The sequence below is a fragment of the Cnephaeus nilssonii genome (genome assembly GCF_951640355.1).
Source record: "Cnephaeus nilssonii genome assembly, chromosome: X".
In the NCBI taxonomy this organism is placed as follows: domain Eukaryota; kingdom Metazoa; phylum Chordata; class Mammalia; order Chiroptera; family Vespertilionidae; genus Cnephaeus; species Cnephaeus nilssonii.
In genome coordinates, this window is record NC_137071.1 from 74,012,011 (window position 1) to 74,034,789 (window position 22,779).

Consider the following 22,779-nt stretch of genomic DNA (forward strand, 5'->3'; position numbering starts at 1 on the left):
CACACACACACAGTCAGAATTCAAATGACCACAAGTTTGATATTCAAGTCATTTTTATTCCCTCTCATCTGGATTATTATGATAACCTCCTCACCAGACTTTTAAAACCAAGTCTTTATACACTGTTGCAAGATTAATTTTCCTGAAGCACAGCTCTGATACTGACATTGCCCTGCTCGGTAAACTTCAGACTAGCCCAGCTGATGTGTCTCAGTGGTTGAGCATGGATCTATGAACCAGGAGGTCATGGTTTGGTTCCTAGTCAGGGCATATGCCCGGGTTGCTGGCTCAATCCCCAGTAGGGGCTTGCAGGAGGAAGCTGATCCATGATTCTCTCTCATTGATGTTTCTCTCTCTTTTTCCCTCTCTCTCTAAAGTCAATAAAAACCTATTTAAAAACAAAAAACGTCAGACTAAAATATCAAACCTCCCAGTCACATCCTGGTCCCAGTGGGCCTTTTTTTAAAAAATATTTTTTTATTGATTGTAGAGAGGAAGGGAGAGGAAGAGAGATAGAAACATCAATGATGAGAGAGAATCATTGATTGGCTGCCTCCTGCACACACACCCCCCACCAGGGATCTAGCCCGCAACCTGGGCATGTGCCCTTGATTGAATCAAACCCAGGACTCTTTAGTCCACAGGCCAACACGCTATCCACTGAGCCAAACCAGCTAGGGCCCAGTGGGCCTTTTTTAACTTCATTCTTTATTTGGTACTTGGAGTAAAAAAAACCTGTGTTTGAGTCCTGGATTTGCCACCTACTAGACATGTAACCTTGGAAAAGTCAATTAAATGCTCTGAGCCTCTGTATCCTTATCTGCAGGATGATGATGATGATGATGATGATAATACCATTTATATCAAAGGATAAAGTTAAAAATGTATTTGTGAAAGCTCTTTATAAACTCTTTAAGGACCTAGAGTTTTGACAATTTGTGAACTTCATGCTCTAATTAAACTCAACTACTCAGTATTCTTCATGCCTTTGTTCAAGCAGTTGTTACTTTTGCCTGGAATGCCCTCCCCTCCCCACACCCATATCCACATGTCCCAATCCTTCAAATCTCAGCTCAAATGTCATGTCTACAAAGCTTCCCCTAACACTCCTCTTCCTGGTAAGCTGGAAGTCATCCCTCTCTCCTCTGAACTCCCACAGCACTTGATGTGTATATCTTTACTGATATATCACTTTTTATTTTATTGTTATACAAAGCATAAAACTTCTATACATATTTTATCTCTTATTAGAAGAGTGAATTTTTGTAGCGAAATGGTGGCCTTGCCCACAGTGAGTACTCAATAAATATTTATCAAATGAATGATTCACTAGAAAATTAATGCACAAGTGGAGAAGAAAACTGTTGAAGGAAAACCTACAATGAAAGTTTTGGATTACCAGTTAACACTTTGCTCTCCCTTTTCCCTATTATTAATATGACCACAAATAGTTGTGATTTTGATTTAAAATGTGTTAGTTTTTATGAGCATTTTATCTGTATACACACATTTATGCCTGCATATATACATGTACATGTGTGTATATAGATAAAATACTCATAAAAACTGGTACTCATATGGGACAGCTTAGGCCAGGCTTAGGTTAAGTTAATGGTTAAGACAAAAATCATATGTACACAGAATTACAAATCACCCATAAAGTTCAGTACACAGTAGATACATATGGTTTTGCACAGTGTCACTATGAGCTAGCTGAGCAAAAAACACATTTGTCTCCCATTCCCTACTAAGTAAATTGTTAGTTTTCCCTCTCTCTCTTTTTTTTTTTCATTTTACTAAGTTACATGCACATAGATCTCATTCCACTGGGCCGAGTTTCACTCAAGGCATGGTGCAAGACTTTAAAAATATAGTCCCTGTTCTCTAGGATTCAAAATACATCAATGTCACTTTTTTCTCTGCACCTTCTAATGGACAGTCATACATATTGTAAGCATTCTGTTTTATGGTCAAACTAATCATCAAAGTTCCCAGTCACCTTTCCAAATAACTCTCCTGCTCCCCACTGACTTCTTGTCCAAGACAATTCACACTGCATGGCCAGAGCGATTGCTTAAGTAGGAACTGGGGCTCATTTGGGGAGCTCTGAAACATTTTCAAGATTTTTTGTGCTACTTTGCCCCATAAACATCTCTCATCTCTTTAAGTTTTGGAAACAATGTGCTCTGTATGCTGCTGCATTTTGTCCAGGGATGGTTTTCTTCTTTGCTTTCCACACAGTATTTAGCACACTACTGCAAAAAGCTGGTGTACTTGGCTTCAAGGGAATCAACTGAAAACGCTATAAAAGCAAACATCGGTGGAACAAGAGGTTAAGTGCTCAGTATTCATTCCAGCGGTGTGAGGGCGCTCTTGGACCACGGACCTAGCCCTCCGAAGTCGCATGGAGCCAAATGCACTCGTGTCATCTCTTAAGAAATGTCCCATCATTCCCAGATTCTTTGGTCCCCAAAGTTAAAGAACTCCGTTTTCCAGAACTTTCTTCATGACCCTACTGGGTGCACTACAATGGCCTTATGCTAGCGTGGGGCCTTTCCTCTGTAGACAGTCCCTGTGACGCCCAGCTGCCTTGGGGCCCCATCTCCCTTTGATTATTAACTAAGCTATCCTAAAGTGCCTGGAACATCACGAGCCAGAGGAAAAAAAACCACACAGGAGTCCTAACTCTTCGGAAACACCTTGTTTCCTCGGCTTTATTCGCGAAACACCATTCCTGTCTAGAGAGCCATCCTCCTGCTCCTCCGCCTGCGGAGCGGGGGCCAGTCCCGACGCCCCCACCCCAGCCCCGGCCCGCCCCGCGCGCGGCTCCACACATTCCTCTCGCGGCCGCGGCACCACGTTGGCACCACTGCCTTGGGCGATCGCGGCCAGGCCCGCCCTCGCCACTCACCTAGCAGCTCAGCGATGGCACTGAAGGGTCGCGTGTGGCTGCTGGAGTTGCTCTGTAGATAGCGGGGGCTCATCTGGAGGCGAGAGAAGGTCCCGTCCCGCGTGAGGCCTCGGCCCGCCGGGCCCTCCCCGCGCGCCCCCCGCAGCCCCGGGGCCCGCGCGCGCGTCCGCCCCCTGGGGTTCCCGACCTACCGTGCTCAGGCGGATCCCAAATGCCTGCGGGCTGCCGCCTGGCCGGGCCAGCCCGCTGCCCGGCGCGCCAGGACCCGCGGGGGCCCCTCGGTACAGGAGCATTTTTTTGGCCGCCACGATACTTGGTTGCTGCTTCTAGACTACTCGCCCGGCCGTCCCGGGCTGGAGCTCACTCACTCGCACTTGCAGCTGGCGGCGGCTGTCCTGGGCCGGCCCTCCCTCGCTCCCACCCGCAGCTGGCGGGGGCGGGGCGCGCTCCAGCCACCTGTCCCGGGCGGGAGGGGTGAGGCCCGCAGAGCTGAGCGGTGGCCCCGCCCTGTTAGCACCTCTCGCGACCCACCGACTGCCTGGGCGTCCTCCGGCCGTACAGAAATATGGCGACCTCCTGACAGCCTCTCCTTGATCCCCGCCCCTAATTAATTCTTGGCGTTTGCCATAGGCCAGACCGCTGAGCGGGAAAGCGCGGGGGGCGGGTGCGTGGGGAGGGGCTGGAATGAGGCAAGGAAAGGGAGAGGGTGTAGGGTTTTCTGGAACAGAGTCCCAGTTAGGCTGCATGACTAAGGGGCAGGATAAGACAAGTTTTAGAAGTTCTAAAGACCACAGTTGTGCTATCTGGGGAGATGGGAAAGCATTCTGACTACTCTGGTTCAAATGTCTCCCGAAGCACCCAGAACTTTCTAGAAGGCAATTGGCAAACCGTCTTCAAGTCTTTGCAGGCCTGGGGGTAAGCTGTTTATAAAAAAAGAAATTGGAATGCACTTAAATGCCCCAACATAGCGATTGGTTAAGTTACAGAGTGAATATTGATGTGGAAAATATTCATGAGGGAATGAAGGAAACAAGAGGTTACAACATACTGTGCAATGTGATATCTTTTTATTGGAAAAACAAGTATTGGAAAAACAAGTATACATACATATGCATGCGTACACATGCACACACTCACACACCCTGAGAAACACATGAAATGATATATTCCAAGATGATCTCTCCACGTCTGGAATTATTCATTTTTTTCCTTTTTTCTTATTTGTACTTTCTAAATTTTATACTATTAAACGTATACTGTTTAATTATAGAAAAAAGTTTTTTAGTTTTTAAAACAATATAAAGTTCCCTAGTATGATCATAATTTGATCATTCCTCTATGATAATTTAGGTTGTTTTCAACTTTTTTTATAATACAAAAAGTGCTGCTTCAGACATCCTCATGTACAGATTATTAATTTCTGGCACTGTTATTTCTACAGAGTATCGCTGTGTCTAATATCATGTTTACTCTTAATGAATATTTAATACTATACTGGGAGGCGATTTGGCCTCCCAGAAATGGTCAAAACTAGATGGTCCTAATCTGATCTGACCAACCTCCCCCCCCCCTTTTTTTTGCCAATGTTTTGAATAAAAAATTGTGTCTCCATATTGTTTTAATTTGCATTTCCCCAACTACCAATAAAGCTGAATATCTTCTCAGATGTTTATTGTATATTTGTATCTCTTCTGTAAGTACCTGTTTATATCCTTTGAACATCATCTCCCCCCACCCCCCCGCCTTGGGTCCTTTGCATTTGTCTTTTTTTATATCTTTAAAAAAATTTAAATACACAAAAGTACAGAGAATAATATAGCAAATCCCCAAAAACTTATTACTGAGATTCAAATATTATCAGGAGTTTACCATACCTGCTTTATATACTCTTTTCTTTTTTTATTTTTGTAAACATTTTAGAGCAAATCTCAAATATCATGTCATTTTACTCTATACCCTTCAGTGTCCTCTGAAAATATGCAATTTTCTTAGAAACATAACCACATGGCCACTTTCACACTAAACAAAATTCATACCAATTATTTGATGTCCTCTAATATCCAGTCCATATTCTGATTTCCTCAAGTATCTCAAAAAATATTTTTTATATTTAGTTTGTTTACATCATCATCCAAACAAGATGCACACATTGCACTTGGTTATGTCTGCAATCTACTTTAATCTAAGCCAGTCTCTTTTTATTCACGCTATTGAGTTGTTGAAGAAACCAAGTCCCCTGTACTGTTGAATGCCTACACTCTCATTTCTCTGTTTGCATCTTTGTGTTGTCACTTAGCTTGCACTTCTTGTTAGAGGAATAAGTGAAAATTAACTATAAATCATAAGTTGGCTCTGAAGGCTTTATTAGATTCCAGTACAATTTTTTAAAAGCAGGAATGCTCAGAGGTGGTGCTGTATACTTCCTATTGCATCACATTAGGAGGTACATACTGTTCAACACTTAGTGATGTTCAGATTGATCCATCAATTCAGGTGGAGGTAGTCTGAATGTTCCACCACAGGATTACCTCAGAAATATTATAGATTCAGCTCCAGACAGCCTCAATAAAATGAATATTTCCATAAAACGAGTCACATAAATTTATTGGTTTCCCAGTGTATATAAAAGTTATATTTATACTATATTGTAGTCTATTAAGTACGCAATAACATTATGTCCAAAACCACAATGTACATGCTTTAATTTAAAAATACTTCACTGCTAAAATATGCTAACCATCATCTGAGCCTTAATAATCTGTCATAATCTTTTTTCAAAAAAATCTTTATTATTGAAAGTATTACATGTTCCCCCTTTCCCCCCATTAACTCCTTCTAACCTCTTTCCCCCTCCCACTCCCACACCCCAGGCCTTCAAATCATAATCTTTTTGCTGGTGAAGGGTCTTGCCTCAACGTTGATGGCTGCTGACTGATTAGGGTAGTAGTTGCTGAAGATTGGGATTGCTGTGGCAATTTCTTAAAATAAAACAACAATGAACTTTGCCACATTAATTGACTTCCTTTCAAGAATGATTTCTCTGTAGCATTAGAGATACTCTTTGATAGCATTCTACCTAGAGTAGAACTTCTTTCAAATTTAGAGCCAGTCCTCTCAAACCCTGCCACTGCTTTGTCAACTAAGTTTATGTAATATTCTAAATCCTGTGCCCTTATTTCTACAATCTTCACAGAATCTTCACTAGGAGTAGATTCCATCTCAATAAACCATTGTCTTTGCTCTTCCGTAAGAAGCAACTTGTAATTTGTTAAAAGTTTATCCTGAGGTTGCAGCAATTCAGTCATATCTTCAGGCTCCACTTATAATTCTAGTTCTCCTGCTATTTCTACCACATCTGTAGTTACTTCATCCACTGAAGTCTTGAACCCCTCAAAGTAATCTGTGAACTCCTATTAATGTTGATTCTTCTCCCATGAATCATCACCGTGTTCTTAATGGCATCTAGAATGGTGAATCCCCTACAGAAGGTTTTCATTTTACTTTGCCCAGATCCATCAGAGGAATAATAATCTATGGTAGCTACAACCTTATAAAATGTATTTCTTAAACAATTAAACTTGAATGTCGAATTTACTCCTTGATTCATGGGCTTCAGGATGGATGTTGTGTTAGCAGGCATGAAAACAACATTATTCTCATTGTACATTTCCATCACAGCTCTTGGGTGATGAGGTGCATTGTCAATGAGCAGTAATATTTTGAAAGGCATCTTTTTTTTCTGAATAGTAGGTCTTAACAGTGAGCTTAAAATATTCAGTAAACCATGTTGTAAACAAACGTGCTGTCATTCAGGCTTTGTTGTTTCATTTATAGAGTCTAGACAGAGTAGATTTAGTGTCATTCTTAAGGGCCCTTGGATTTTTTTGGAATGGTAAATGAGCACTGGCTTCAACTTAAAGTCACCAACTTCACTAGCCCCTAAGAAAGTTTTAAAAGAGGCTGTCTTTTGAAACTTTAAAGCCAGGTATTGACCTCTCTCTAATTAGGAAAGTCCTAGTTGGCATCTTCTTTCAATCTAAGTTTGTTTGTTCTACATTGAAAATCTGTTCAGTGCAGCCACCTTCATTACCTTATCTAGATCTTCTAGATCAGTGGTCGGCAAACTGCAGCTCGTGAGCCACATGCGGCTCTATGGCCCCTTGAGTGTGGCTCTTCCACAAAATACCACGGCCTGGGCGAGTCTATTTTGAAGAAGTGGCATTAGAAGAAGTTTAAGTTTTAAAAATTTGGCTCTCAAAAGAAATTTCAATCATTGTACTGTTGATATTTGGCTCTGTTGACTAATGAGTTTGCCGACCACTGTTCTAGAAAATTTGCTGAAGCTTCTACATCAGCACTTGCTACTTCACCCTGCACTTTTTTTTTTAATTTTCTTTATTGATTAAGGTGTCACATATTTGTCCTCATCCCCCCATTCCCATCCCACACCCCTCCCCACAGATGCCCCAACCCCCTGTTGAACTTAACCATTGGTTAGGCTCATATGCATGCACACATGTCCTTTGGTTGATCTCTCCCCCCTCCCCCCACCCTCCCCTATCCTCCCTCTGAGGCCCAATAGTCCGATCGATGCCTCCTTGTTTCTGGTTCTGTTCTTGTTCATCAGTCTATGTTGTTCATCATTTCCCCTAGATGAGCGAGATCATGTGTCACTAGAGATATACTTATAAGAACTGAATGTGAGACGAGCAATAATAGTTATGCTGACAGGCAAATGAATCAGTCTGTAGTGAGTTTCTTTCTGGACCAACAGTTCTTTTGAGACCCAATATCAATGACCACCAGTTCCTTATGTGTACATGTCGGCACTGACCCCTCAGCTCTGGATGGTGGACAAATGGTGGTAATGCAGGTCCGATTCCCTCTGGTTTGGTCTCGGCCGGACCCAGGGGCACGGCTTCACCCGGACCCGGGGGCACGTGGCCTCACCCAGACCCAGGGGGTGCATGGCCCCACCTGGACTCAGGTGCGCGCGGCTTCACCCAGACCCAGGACCCAGCCTCACCCGGATCCAGGGGCACACGACCTCACCCGGACCCGGGATCCAGCCTCACCTGGACCCAGGAGCGCGTGACCTCACCCGGACCTAGGTGTGTGCGGCCTCACCCGGACCCGGGACCCAGCCTCACCCGGATCCAGGGGCACACGGCCTCACCTGGACCCAGGATCCAGCTTCACCCGGACCCAGGGGCGCGTGGCCTCACCCGGACCCGGGATCCAGCTTCACCCGGACCCAGGGGCACGTGACCTCACCTGGACCCAGGGGCACGTGGCCTCACCCGGACCCGGGATCCAGCTTCACCCGGACCCAGGGGCGTGTGGCCTCACCTGGACCCAGGGGCACGTGGCCTCACCCGGACCTAGGTGTGTGCGGCCTCACCCGGACCCGGGACCCAGCCTCACCCGGATCCAGGGGCACACGGCCTCACTCGGACCCGGGATCTAGCTTCCCCCGGACCCAGGGGTGCGTGGCCTCTCCCAGACCCAGGGGCGCGTGGCCTCACCCGGATCCAGGGGCCCACGGCCTCACCCGGACTCGGGACCCAGCCTCACCCGGATCCAGGGGCACACAGCCTCGCCCAGACCCAGGATTCAGCTTCACCCGGACCCAGGGGCGCGTGGCCTCACCCGGACCCGGGATCCAGCTTCACCCGGACCCAGGGGCACGTGACCTCACCTGGACCCAGGGGCACGTGGCCTCACCCGGACCCGGGATCCAGCTTCACCCGGACCCAGGGGCGTGTGGCCTCACCTGGACCCAGGGGCACGTGGCCTCACCCGGACCTAGGTGTGTGCGGCCTCACCCGGACCCGGGACCCAGCCTCACCCGGATCCAGGGGCACACGGCCTCACTCGGACCCGGGATCTAGCTTCCCCCGGACCCAGGGGTGCGTGGCCTCTCCCAGACCCAGGGGCGCGTGGCCTCACCCGGATCCAGGGGCCCACGGCCTCACCCGGACTCGGGACCCAGCCTCACCCGGATCCAGGGGCACACAGCCTCGCCCAGACCCAGGATTCAGCTTCACCCGGACCCAGGGGCGCGTGGCCTCTCCTGGGCCCGGGACCCAGCCTCACCCAGATCCAGGGGCACACCGCCTCGCCTGGACCCGGGATCTAGCTTCCCCCGGACCCAGGGGCTCGTGGCCTCACCCGGACCCAGGGGCGCGTGGCCTCTCCCAGACCCAGGGTCGCATGGCCTCACCCGGACCCAGGGGCGCGTGGCCTCACCCGGACCCGGGACCCAGCCTCACCCGGATCCAGGGGCACACGGCCTCACCCGGACCCGGGATCCAGCTTCCCCCGGACCCAGGGGCGCGTGGCCTCACCTGGACCCAGGGGCACGTGGCCTCTCCCTCACCCTGCACTTTTATGTTATGGAAAAGGCTTCTTTCCTTAAACTTCTTGAATCAACACCTGCTACCTTCAAACTTCTGCAGCTTCCTCACCTTTCTTAGGCCTCATAGAACTGAAGGGAGTTAGGGCTTTGCTTTGAATTTAGCTTTGGTTTAAAGGAATATCAGTAACTAGAGGCCTGGTGCACAAATTCTTGCACAGGTGGGGTCTGGATGGCTGGCCTGCCCCATCAGGGCTGACCAGGCCGAGATGGCCGGGGGAGGGGCACTGGCAGTTGGCTGGACAGCCTCGCCCCCTGGCCCAAACTCCCAGTTGAACTCCCAGTCGAACTCCCAGTTGAGAAGACAATTTGCATATTAGCCTTTTATTATATAGGATAAGGCTGTTTCACTTATCATTCATGTGTTCACAGGAATAGCACTTTTAATTTCCTTCAAGAAAGTTTTCTTTGCATTCACAACTTGGCTAAATGTTTAGTGCAAGAGGCCTAGCTTTTGACCTATCTTGACTTTCAACATGCCTTCCTCACTAAGCTTAATCATGTCTAACTTTTGGTTTAGAGTAAGGGATGTGTAATGCTTTACTTGAATACTTAGAGGCCACTGTAGGGTATTAATTGGCCTAATTTCAATATTATTGTGTCTCAGGGAATAGTGAAGCTGGTGAAGAGAAAGAGAATGGGCATTTGGTGGAGCAGTCAGAACACACACAACATTTCTCAATTAAGTTCTCCATTTTATAAGGGTGTGGTTTGTGGTGCCTTAGAAGTATTACAATAGTAACATTAAATATCACTGACCACAGATCACTATAACAAGTATACTTATAATTTAAAAGTTTTAAATATTGTGAGAATTACCAAAATATGACACAGAGATATTAAGTGAACAAATACTGTTGGAAAAATGGCAGCAATAGACTTACTTGAGGCAGGGTTACCACAGTCTTCAAACTGTAAAAAAAAATGCAATATCTGTAGTTAAAGTGAAGCACAATAAAACAAGGTGTACCTGCATAAAGTTCCCCATCAACCTTTTACTTTATGTTTTCATCAATTGATGGTCATTGTCTGAAAAATATTTATTGGGATTGCAAATGATGATAGTCTAAACCCATAATTTCTTTTCTTTCTTTTACTTTTATTTTATTTAATTTTTAAAATCTTTATTGTTGAGAGTATTACAGATGTCCCCCATTTTTCTCCTCATTACCCCCCAAACCCAGTTCCCACCCCACTCCAGGCCTTCACCACCCTATTGTTTGTGTCCATAGGTAATGCATATATGCATATGTCCTTTGGTTAATCTCTTCCGACCCCTACCTCCACCCTTCCCTCTGAGATTCATCTGTTTGTTCAATGTTTCCATGCCTCTGGTTCTACTTTATTCAGTTTATTTTATCAGTTTATTTTGTTCATTAGACTTCTTGTTTGCTTATTTTGATTTTTAGATTCAATTGTTGATAGCTATGTATTTGCCATTTTATTGTTCATATTTTTCTTCTTCCTCTTCTTTGTCTCCTCCTCTTCCTTCTCCTCCTTCTCCTTCTTCTCCTCCCTTCTTCCTCTTCCTTGTCTTAAAGAATACCCTTCAACATTTCATGTAATACTGGTTTGGTGGTGATGAACTCCTTTAGCTTTTTCTTGTCTGTGCAGCTCTTTATCTGACCTTCAATTCTAAATGACACCTTTAGTGGGTAATCTTGGTTGTAGGTTCTTGCTTTTCATCACTTTGAATATATCTTGCCACTCCCTTCTGGCCTGCAAAGTTTCTGTTGAGAAATCAGCTGACAGTCATATGATGTTCCCTTGTAGATAATGGCTTTTCTCTTGCTTTTAAGATTCTCTCTTTGTCTTTAACACATGGCATTTTAATTATGATGTGTCTTGGTGTGGGCCTCTTTGGCTTCCTCTTTTTTGGGACTCTCTGTGCTTACTGGACTTGTAAGTCTATTTCTTTCACCAGGTAGGGAGAGTTTTCTGTCGTTTCTTCAAATAGGGTTTCAGTGTCTTGCTCTCTCTCTCTTCTTTTGTACCCCCATAATGTGAATACTGGTACACTTGAAGTTGTCCCAGAGGCTCCTAAAACTATCTTCATATTTTTGGATTCTTTTTTCTTTTTGCTCTTCTAATTGGGTGTTTTTTGCTTTCTCGTATTCCAAATCTTTTATTTGATTCTTGGAATCCTCTACTCTACTGTTGAATTCCTGTAAATTATTCTTTATTTTAGTTAGTAGATGCTTAATTTCTGACTGGTCTTTTATTATATATTTGTCATTCTCACTAAAATCCTTAAAAGTCTCATTAAGTTCCTCTAAGCTCTCATTAAGTTCCTTGAAGCTCTCATTGAGATCCTTGAGTAACCTTATAACCATGGTTTTGAACTCTGTATCCAGTAGCTTGCTTGCTTCCATTTCTTTCATTTGTAACATGTTTCTTTGTCTCCACATTTTGGCTGCTCCTCTGTGTTTTTTTCCATGTATTAGATAGAGCTTCTATGTCTCCTGGAATTGGTAGAGTGGCCTTGTGTAGTAGGTGTCCTAAAGGGCCCAGTGGCTCAGCCTTCCCAGTCACCTGAGCTGGGCATTCTAAGTGTGCCCCTGTGAGGACTGTGTGCACAATCTTGTTGTAGTTGAGCCTTGATTGCTGTAGTTGGCATCACTGGGAGGAATTGACCATCAGTCCAATTGGCTGTGAGGATGAGCTGCAATGACAGTGTAAGAGCTGCTGTGCAAGAGACATCCCTATGGAGCAGGCAGGACTTACTTCAGTGGGCTTTGGTGCTCACTGAATCTGTCTCTTGAGTGTGTTGCTCATGGATGTTTAGAGTTGTAATCTGGTGTGGTCTGAAGCTGTCCACTGAGTGCACTGGCTCTGGGGCCCCCTGGAGGTGCAAAGTCACCCACTGCCTGTGCCCTTCTTGGGGCCACCTGCCAGGAGCTACAGAGTGATATGCAGATGTCTACTACTTGTGTTGGGCTTAGAAGTGCCCAGAAGAGGTGAAGCTGTGAAACAGGGCAGGCTGCTGCTAGTGCCAGGCCTGGGGCCACTGATTGAGAGGTATGGGTCATACTGACACCAGCTGCTGTTTGTTTGAGAGATTTTAGGAAAGCCTGAAGCCTGAGCCAGGACAGGCCATTCATACGGAAAAGCTGCTGTAAACAGCTTAGATGGAGCTGCAACTTGGATGGGGCGAGGTCGCAGGGAATCACCAGGGCGGAGTGAACAGTGTGAGCTATGTTGATGGAGACTCAGATATGGCTCCTGCCAGTTAGCTCTGTGACAGAGGAGGTCTCAGCATAGGAACATGACCTCTGCCAGCACTTTTCTCTGGGAGAAAGTTGCCCCTGAGTTCTTGCCCCAATGCCAGACAATCCAGTTCCTCCAGGTATGTCCCTGTATCCCCCCATGCCACTGTCCCAGTGCTGTAGCTCAGATGGAGCGAGTCCAATTAAGTCAATGTGCCAGCCCTTTAAGAGGAACTGCCTGGGACTCCTGAAGCCTCTGTGTCACTCAGCAAAATCCCTACTAGTTTTAATAGCTCGAAGTTACAGGGACTTCTCTTCCCAGCACTGAAAACCTGTGATGAGGGGTCTGGTGCGGGGCTAGGACCCCTTGCTCCTCAGGGGAGGCTTCCACAGCTTAGACATCCTCCCAATTTAAAAAAAGATGCCACACATGGGTGTTGGACCAGCCCATTCTGCACCTCTGCCCCTCCTACCAGTCTCAGTGTGTTTTCTTCTTTACTTCTCTAGTTGTAGGACTTTCATTCAGCCAGATTTCAAGTGGTTCTGAATGTCCTGTATTTTAGTTGTAATTTGGATGCGGTTGTGGGAGGCAGCCAGTACCATGTTTAACTACACTGCCATCTTGTTTTCTCTCCCCATCATTTCTTGTAATTTATTAACTAGATCCTTCTGTATAGAACTTAGCCTTATCAACCATGGCTATTTTATTACTCTGAAATACAATTTATATAGGATTGCTAGGATAAATGCTTAATTCCTTATTTTTAATTGAAAATTTTAAGAGTTGGTGCATGTAGTGAATACTATGATGTGTCAGCCCATCTCCCATTTCAATAAAGAAGTTTTTGGCTGAGCTTCTGTGAGAATTATTGGCAAGCTGCCTTCAGTTCTTAGCACTTCAGGGATTGCTTCAGGTGCAGGGCATTGTCTCACTCAAGGTCACAAAGTTTCCTGGGGAAGCCCAACACAGGGACTAGCAAAGAAAGGCCTTACTGTCTCAGCCCAACTTAGGATAATTCTGAAGGGTCACTCCAGATCTCTCAGTGGGATTGGCAGAAGCTACTGTTGGACCTGCAATACAGCTTGACTTCCCTCCTGTGAATATGCCTGCTTTCTTCCACAAGTGTCAATCTAAAAGGCTCCTCTTAATAAGCTTCCTGAACACTACATTCTGTATTGTAGTCAGCTTTCTGGGGAGCTCAAATTATTACACTTGAAACTTGAGAGTTAGTCAAGAAATCCATCACTTAGATGGGATTTGGGAACTAGATCACTCACTGCACAATTGGCAATGAGGACCATATCACAGAGGGTAGGTGGAGCATAGATAGCCCCCTGCCACAAAGTGGCAGTCCTATTATTGTTAAGATGTTCACCAGGTGGTGAATTAGGATGATATACTGGTAGGGGACAGGGAATTGGTGTGGTGTATCAAGTGTTTGAGAAATATGGGGAAGATATTAGCTATAAGCCTATATAATTTGGTGTTTATTGAACTCCAACAAAGATTAAACTCCCAGTGGAGACAGGTTTGCTATGCCAAAACCAGGGTGCCTCCTGGAAAAGAATAGTATGTTGACAAATGGTTTGGGGATATCTAGATTGATGCCACCAAACTCTTGATTATTCAGATTTCCCTGAATCTTCTGAGCCTGAAGAATTGTCCTGACTTCCTTATTGATAGAACACCCCCCCCCCCATGCACACTTCTTGCTTGGAGACGATGCAGAGCTTAGTCCCTGTGTTGGGCTTCCCCAGGAAATGTTGTGACCTTGAGTGAGGCAATGCATCATCTGCATTATCCACAAGATAATATGTGCACTCACTTCCCCTCCTGGTCACTATGCCCATAACAAGGGTTAAGGCACAGCATGAACATTCTAGGCCTGATAAGAGAGGAAAATTACTATACCCCAAGGAGTTGCAAGACTGAGCCAGCATATATTGGCAGGAGCTTCAAGGATTCATTTGAAATTGTATTCTGAAAGTGCTTGATCAAGGGAGCTGGACTATAAGCTTGAATAAAGGGGTGTTTATCAATGTGAGAACACTCTCCTGAAATATAAGATTTAACACCCTGGCAAGGACCACAAGAGATGGCACAAACTCATTACTCAGATAGTTCCTAGAAGTATAGAAAAAGTGATGATGCATGCTAAGTGAGGTGGAAATGCCAGCATTGCTGTGGCAGTAGTGGAAAAAGGAATGAAAAGATTTAGAACTGAGCATACATACTAGAGTTGATATACTGACAAAACTGGAAAACTAAAACAGAAAAGCACAGAATACACCATTTACCAAGGATGAGAAACAAGCTGGTAAGAGAGACACCAGCACCACTAAGAAATACAACAGTGGCTCTCCTCTGTAGGTTAGCCTGACAGTGAAAATGGCCGTTACAGAACTAGGCTCATGATAGCAGTGGGGATTGTAGGGTTCTGAAAATATAGAGATTCTATGGCTGAGTATAATCATCAAAAGTCAAGTGGGTGCCATTACCATAAGGAGTGATAAGCTTGGAGGAGAAGCCAGAGGAGCCAGAATTGCAATTATGGATATGGTAAGTAGAAATTGGCATTCCTAGGGGACAAATAGATGTGCAAGGAAAATAAATGTCCATTCTGGAGATGTTTTAACCAGAACTCTTATGTCTGAAATGAGCATTCAGTCTTCCTAGCGGAGTGATCCATAGCCATGTCTTCCTCTCAGTACAACATATTTTGAGAGCTTTGTTTGGCTTTGTTTTTATTTGTCTCAAGACTTGGAAGTTCTAAAACTTCCCATTTACTGCCTTCTTCTAAGGTGTGTGGTCTATCTGTCTCATGCGCTTTGGGGAACTGGAATGCTTTACTCAGTATTGGCGTATTTGTTACTTGAGGGAGTTGGTGTATAAATAAAAGCTTTGTTTCATCCCAAGAATTTGGCCTCCTGATTGGAATCTAGGGTCAGAGGCTTCCTCTCAGCACCTCTCCAGCTCCCCAAGACAGAGAGGCAATCCTGAGGGAGCTGCTCAAAGTCTAGGGTTTGGCCTCTTTCAGGCCTTGCAGCCGCTGTGCACCAATAAACAAAAGCAGCAAATGACTGCATACAAATCCCATTGCAGTGGCTCCACAGGGCTGTAAAAAGGCAACACAAGGTTCCCTGTACTTTACCACCAATCAGAGCAGCAGCAGCTGGCATGTTGTGAGGGAGGACTCCAGGGAACAGAGTCTGTCAGTGGGCACAGCATGGATGCCAGTTGTGAAACCATGGGTCTTACTGCAAGAGGAGTAGGGAGGTGCTTCAGTGTGTGTGTGTGTGTGTGTGTGTGTGTGTGTGTGTGTGTGTGTGTGTGTGTGGTGGGGCAGGGGTGTCTCTTAGACTCCCTAGGAATCCTCTCTCTGTCTTGGAGCATGTCCTTGGGTCCCAAGCCTTGAGCCATCTGTATGATCTTTTTCATTTCAGCTGGTTCAGGCTGAGCTCCTCTAGCCACTGTCCCAGGCAAATGGAGGAGCTGGGAGGAGCCACAGAGGCACCTGACATCTCCTCCTGTAAGAGGGAGCTGGAATTTTTCAACACACATATACTCATTACCATGTAGGGTGCTCCCCGGGGGAGGAGGGGGCTTTCTCCTAGCACCTTGTGATTCAATCTCAAAGGCCACTTGTTCCAAGTTCTCAGATGGATGTGACAGAGGTTGAGGGTCATAAGAAACGGGCTCCTGTCTCAATTGAATTGGCCTGTGACCTTAGGGAAGTGTCACAAGCCATGTTCCCAGGGAAACGGTGTGAGACAGAGCTAAGTGAACAGTAGGATTCTTGGGGAGCACACCTAGGATCAACACCTGCTGTGGGGGAGGAGTGGTGAAGAAAGCAGGACTCCTCAGAGAAGGAAGTTGAACTGTGATGCAGCCACAACAAAGGCTTGCACAGGGAGCTCTGGAGCCAGTGTGGCCTCTCAGAGTTGTCTTAAATTGTGGTGAAAGGACCAGGACTTTACGCCCCTGCACTGACCAGTCCTCTGGGATGGGTGCACAACCTTGGGCATGGTGGCTTTCTTCAGCCAAAGGCCATTCCTGGAGAGGGACTCAGTACACTGTCCATCACCAATACTCCCTACAGATGGGGAAACCAGGGCTTCAGCACTAAAGGGGAGGGGGACCTGGGCAGTGCTCCACAGCATCCTTTCAGCAAGCTTCTTGCCCTCTCCTGGCCCCAGTTTTCTCATCTTTCAGCTGAGTGGTGAGAATGAGCTCTAGGATCCCTTCTAACTTCCACCAGCCCACCCCTCTGCTCTTACTATCACCTCCCTTTCTCTTAGGCTACACTTAATTTGACCTCCCACCCCTTCTTAATGTTTTGTAGTGACTTCTCATTGACTATGATAAAGTACAAATTCCTGAAGTGACTTACAGGGCCCTGCACAATGGAGTTCTGTCCTATCCCTTCAGTTTCCTTCCTCATTACTTACTCTCCATGGCCAATATTTGGTTTCGACATGTTTTCCCTGAAAATATTCTCCCTCCTTTCCTCTGTTCTTTCAATAAGGATGTGTCCTTTAGGCATTTATGAGCAGGGTACAAGGGAAAGGGCTTCAGACCTAGATTTGGGATGACATTCCAGGTTCATCTCTTATCAGCTTTATTACCTTAAGCAGGTCACTTAAGCTCCTGAGGTTCAGTATCCTCCTATGAAAAAATGGTGATGTCTTTTAAGAAATTTGTATATGGAGAGGTGGGAGAAGATGGCTGCCAACAGGAAGGCAGACTGCAAGATAGCGTGTGAGTGAGAAAACAAAGGGAGAGTGTGTGGTCGCACGGGGAGTGTTTGTTGGTGAGTTGAGGGACAGCTATACTCCAGGAGACTGTGGGGTCTGCTGGACGGGGTTCCCCTGACCCGGCAGCCCCCACTGCTGCTGGGTTCCCTCCTGGAGTGACCGGCTCGGGTGCGGAGACTGCACCATCTTGAAGGGGAAAGTGGATGTTATCTGAAGCCTGAAAAGCCCGGGGAATCTGCAACTACGTCACCCACCGAACAGCTGCGAACCCGAGAACACTGGTCCCCAATTGGCGCAAACACGCAGATTCAGAGGAGCTCTACACTCCACCATGGAAAGGTCAGATTTTGCCTGGGATAGTGAGGTCTGTGGTCCCGGCAGGAGAGAGAAACGGGAGCATGGTGGGAGCTGGAGGACCTGGGGAAGTCTGCGCCTAGAAAAATCCGTGGCCTTTGGAGCTGGCGTGATCCGTGAACGTGGAAGGGGGTCCTCAGAGCTGCTAACAGAAGGGAACTCTAAAAAGCAACTCATTTTGATCTGGATGCAAAAGGACAACCTAAAAATTTTAAAAGTGTGCCGGCAGTTAAGAAAATTGTATATGGTTGTTGTGGGAAGCAAATAAGGAAACATATGTCAAGGGTCTAGTGTGAAGCTTAACAGAGCTCAATAAATGTTGGTTCTCTTCCCTCTTCCCTTTGTTGAAATAACTGAACCTAAATAACACCCAATGATACATCCATTTAAGTAATATTTAGAATAAATAAGTGCTGTACATAATTTGGTACTGATCTTACTAATATTTAACTAAAAAAATATATCAAGTCACTCAGAAATTTTAGACTAGTGCCAAATAAATTCCCAGTCTTTGTTTAGGCTGCTCCCTGGTCTGTGTCTCTCTCAGCAGCCAAGGCATCTCTGCCTCAGAACTTAAGAACACAGAAGCATTTTTATTCCCTTGACCAAGAGGCATCAGTCAGCATCACCTGGGAACTTGTTGGAAACACACATTCTCAGTCACCACCATCCCAGTCCTACTGACCAGAAGCTTTGGGGGTGGGCCCAGCAATCTGGAAGCGTCCCTGCCCCAGATGAAAGCTCAGTTTGAGAACTACCTCTGCTCTAAAGCACAGGGCTATAGCACTTGGGCCACCTGCCCAGGGGTTTATCGGTGCCTTCATTCCCTCCATGACCCAGAAAGCGGGAGGCATGACAGTAGGAGTTTGATGACTCCAGTAAACAGTGGGCCTTTGACAGGAGGTCCAGGGTGTAAGTTGTCCTATTGGCCAAAGTAAGAGCCCCAGGAGTGGGTTGCTGGGCTCTGCCCAAGGACCAGTCTCATGAAGCCAGAACCTCCTCCAGGTCACATGGTGCATTCCCTGCCTCTGGGCAAGTCCTCCCAGGACCAGAGACTCCTGATCTTCAAGCCTACTCAGCATAGTCCCTAAAGCGGTGGTTTTCAAAGTGTGGCCCCCAGACCAATAGCATCAGAACCACATGTTAGAAATTAAAATTCTCAGGCCCCAACCCAGACCTGTAGGTGATTTTGATTCCAGTTCAAGTTTAAGAACCACTGGCCTAGACTTTACGAACTAGTTTAACTTAATTTGTTTTCCCGGCCTCCTCATTCTCTGGCTACTTCTTCCTTACTATGGAGAAGATAAAAAGGAAGACAAAAAAACATATTGGAGAAGATATATGAAGCCCTGTTCCCTAATTTGAAGAAACTCCTTTCCACTTTACTCTTTGGATTATCTGTTCCTACCTGCCATTTTGAATAGGACCCATGATTGGTCTAACTTGATTTATATTTGATACTTATTTCTCCAATGGCTTGTTGCTACTGGTAAAAGCTTCAACACACACAAAAACAGAATGTTTGGAATACAATATGAATAAGCATTTGAGCAGAGATTTAGTTTCATTGCAGCCATTGACATGGTTTGTTCTACAGCTCTGATTTTACTTCCAGTTGTGAAGACTTGGGGAAGGCAAACATATTTCAGAAAATAAATAAATAAAGGGCAGAGGTTGGGGAGATATACTTTCCAACTGGCAGTTCAATTATAGGTCTAAATAGATCTAGATAGCTAAATTAAGCAGGCAGCTTTACAGCAAGGGAAATGGGAATGCAGGAAGCATAATTAAGCTATGGAGACCTCACTGGGGAAGTAGGGAACTGGGGAACAGGCGATCTGGCTTAAGGCTAGATAGGAGACCAGGGATGGGAGTGAGTTCTGTGGGAGGAGCCCAGAGGGTATATCAGGGGCTCTGGCCCAAGGTCCAGGGTCACATGGACAACTAAAGGACTTCCCAGCCAGAGTGAGGGCTCCATAAAATGCTTGCTGAGAGAAGAGTCAGTGCTCACCAATGTACCTGCCAGTCTGAAGGAGATGGAAAAAACAAAGTGTTGAATAAGCCTCCTAGTCTCCTTCCCAGCACCTCAAACTGGCCTGCAATCAGCTCACTACTTTTACCCAACTTGTCTCCAGCTCAATGCCAAACATAAAAGGCCTTCCTAGAGAAAGCCACTCTCCCTTCTGGGCTTCATTGGCTAAATGGATTTCCTCCTTCTTTCTGTTCCTATGGTCTTATTAGGGGCTTGAGTGGACCTGCCAGGGACTGACACCTTGGTCAGCACAGAGCATGTGCGCTCCATGATTTCCGTTTTCCCACTGTGCCTCTGGGCAGCCCTCCTCCTCCTGGTTGCTGCCTGACAAGAATCTCAGAGCATCTCAGGAAGCTCCAGCTACCTAGAGGGATGAGAAGTGGGGAACCTGTGGGTGGGGGGTGAGCTCCAGACTAGGCAGGAGTATGCTGGTAGCTCACCAAAAGCTGACTCTCCTGGGAGTGCTCTTAGAGCCAACTGGACACCAGATCAGTCTTCAGCTGTGCGTCAAGGAGGTGTGTTCCCTGGGTACATGGGGTTCAGAGGGAAGAAGGCACCTATACACAAAGTACTGGATGCAGAGCTTGTTAGCTCACACAGGTGGGACTAGATCAGGTGTGTATATTTGTTTGGGGGGTGGAGCTACTTAAGTAGCATGATACATGGGTTATATGCATTTGTCAAAATCATCAAATGGTACTCTTAAAATTTGTTCATTTCATTATTTGAAAAATTTACCTAAAATAATAACTGTTAAGAAACATTGATCTCTAACAATATGCATGATGAATTATTTCAAGGGAAGCTCCTGATGCCTGCAACTTACTTTGAAATGCATTAAAAAATTATGTGGTGTGATACACAGATATAAGAATGGATAAACATGTGATAAAGCAAACATAATAAAATGTAAAATTTAGGACTACTTGGTGTCTATATGAATGTTAACTCTATCATTCTTTCAACTTTTTGTAAATTAGAAAATTTTCCCAAAATGGAATAGTGGAAAAAATAATATTGTATTTGGCAGGGAAGTGTGGAAAGTAGTGTCATTCTCAATGATCTAAGTGCAGGAGATTAGACACTGCATATCTATATTTAGGTCATTAATATGACCCCTGGGGAAAAAAAAGCAGATAGGTCTTGGTAAATGATAGAGCATGGTCCAAACTTCTGCCACTGTGCTAGATAGAGGTGGTATATTTCCTAGAGCATATTAACACAGTGTCTGGTATATGGAATGCTGCAATTAATTTGGTGATATGTTATTTTCTATATTATTTAGAAAAGATGTTAAGAAAACCTTCAGATCTATATGGGACAGACAACAATATACATTTGTAATTTTATTACCGGGCTATGTTAACTCTTACCCTCTGTTACAGTATAGTCTGGAGAGATCTTGATAACCCATAGGACATCACATTAATCCATTATATGAAAGAAATCATTCTATTCAGACTGAATAAGTAAAAAATGGCTTGCACATTGGTGGCCTTGGTGACATACAATCACTCACAACATGGGAGATGAGCCCTATAATCGTTCAGGGGCTTGGCACATCAATACATTTCTTAAGTGTCTATTGGTTAGGGGCACACTGAGTAATCCCCTCCAACATAAAAGACAAACTATTCACTTGGCACGTCTCATCACGAAGAAGGAAAATGCAACTTCTGGTAAGCTTCCTCACCTTGGAATACCGCTCTGACCCATATGCTGGATGATGTGAAGGCTGATACTTTGAGTGGAAGTCAAAGCAGGGAGCACTCTGCAGCAGATCTTTACTACAGTGCAAGCAGCCCTGCTGTTTGGGCTATATGTCTTTGAAAAATAACTCTGAGCATGCTACTTGGTCCTGGCATAAATGGAGCAAGCTGCTTGTGGGACACCAGGTGAGCATGTGGCCACAACAGCTCATCATGAGCTGGGTTCTGTCAGGCCCACCAAATCTTAAGGGCACATTAGCATAGTAATAAGCTTCCAGAAGGAAGTGACACTTTAGCACAAGTAGGACCAGAGGACATAAGTAGCTATATAAGTGGGTTGCCCAGACTCCCATGTCATCCACCACTATTTCACAAGCATCTCCTTCTATGCTTACACTTATGGTGTACTAGAGGTCCAGTGCATGAAATTTGTGCACTGGTAGGGCCCCTAGCGACTGCCAGCTGCCAGCTGGGTACTCCCTCCCTTCCCCCAGCTGCCTGCTGCCACCACCGCCACTGGCTGGGGCCTCACTCCCTTCCCCCGGCCAGCCCCACCCCCTGGTCGAACTCCCAGACAAACTCCCTGTCGAGGGGACAATTTTCATACTACACTTTTATTATATATGATGGGAGCATCAGCTAACAAGGGAGGAAAAAGTCTGAGCTTGTTTCATGGGTGGATTGCCATGGTGCATGGTTGTAAGCTGAAAATGAATGGCAGCTGCATTACAGTCCTACTCATGATGACCTTGAAAGAAATTAATGAGGGATAACTCTGAAGGGACATTCTAATTGAGACTATCTTTAAGCCTGCATCACAGCTTTACTTCTCCCTCTGCTCACTGCTGTTTCTTTCCTCTCCCTTCCCTAGGTGGTGATCCAAAGGTTAATTAATTAACATGCTGCTTACTAACACCATCTCAAGAGTGCATCTTACCAGAAAAGTGTCCCTCCTTTCTTTACTTCTTTACCTTTTTTATTTTCTAATTTCTCCATTTGTAAAACATCTTTGTATATTAGTAATATTAAGCCTCTGTTATATGTGCTGCAGATATTTTGTCCTAGTCTGTCCTTTGCCTTAACTTTGCTAATAGTGTCGTTTGCAAAACAAATAATTTGTTGGTGTTTTTTGTTGTTTTGTAATTGAATCTGCTCATCTTTCCCTACATTTACCAAAAGATAATGACTTTGGTGTATAGGTATTAACCTGAAAGGGTAATTATGGTATATTGTTAAGAGATATAAGCAAGTTGCAGAATAATATATAGAGCAGCATTTATCAAACTTTTCTGATTTAGGACTCAGATTTAGGACTTTGGAAGTGCAGATTCAATAAGCTTAGTGTGGGGACAAAGAATCTGTATTTTAAAAACAAATACTCAAGGTGATTTTATGAT

General features: G+C 45.2%; 1 protein-coding gene across 1 annotated transcript in view; it reads right to left on the minus strand.

The window, feature by feature from the left end:
- The window catches only part of MORC4 (MORC family CW-type zinc finger 4), a 33,178-nt gene extending 29,724 nt beyond the window's left edge, over positions 1-3,454 (minus strand). The window contains exons 1-2 of the mRNA XM_079764346.1: positions 3,103-3,454; positions 2,912-2,984 (exon numbers count right to left, since the gene is read on the minus strand). Of these exons, the coding sequence (XP_079620472.1) occupies positions 2,912-2,984; positions 3,103-3,204 (175 nt within the window). The 5' untranslated portion in view covers positions 3,205-3,454. The remainder of the gene's footprint in view (positions 1-2,911; positions 2,985-3,102) is intronic.
- Positions 3,455-22,779: the final 19,325 nt, after the last annotated feature.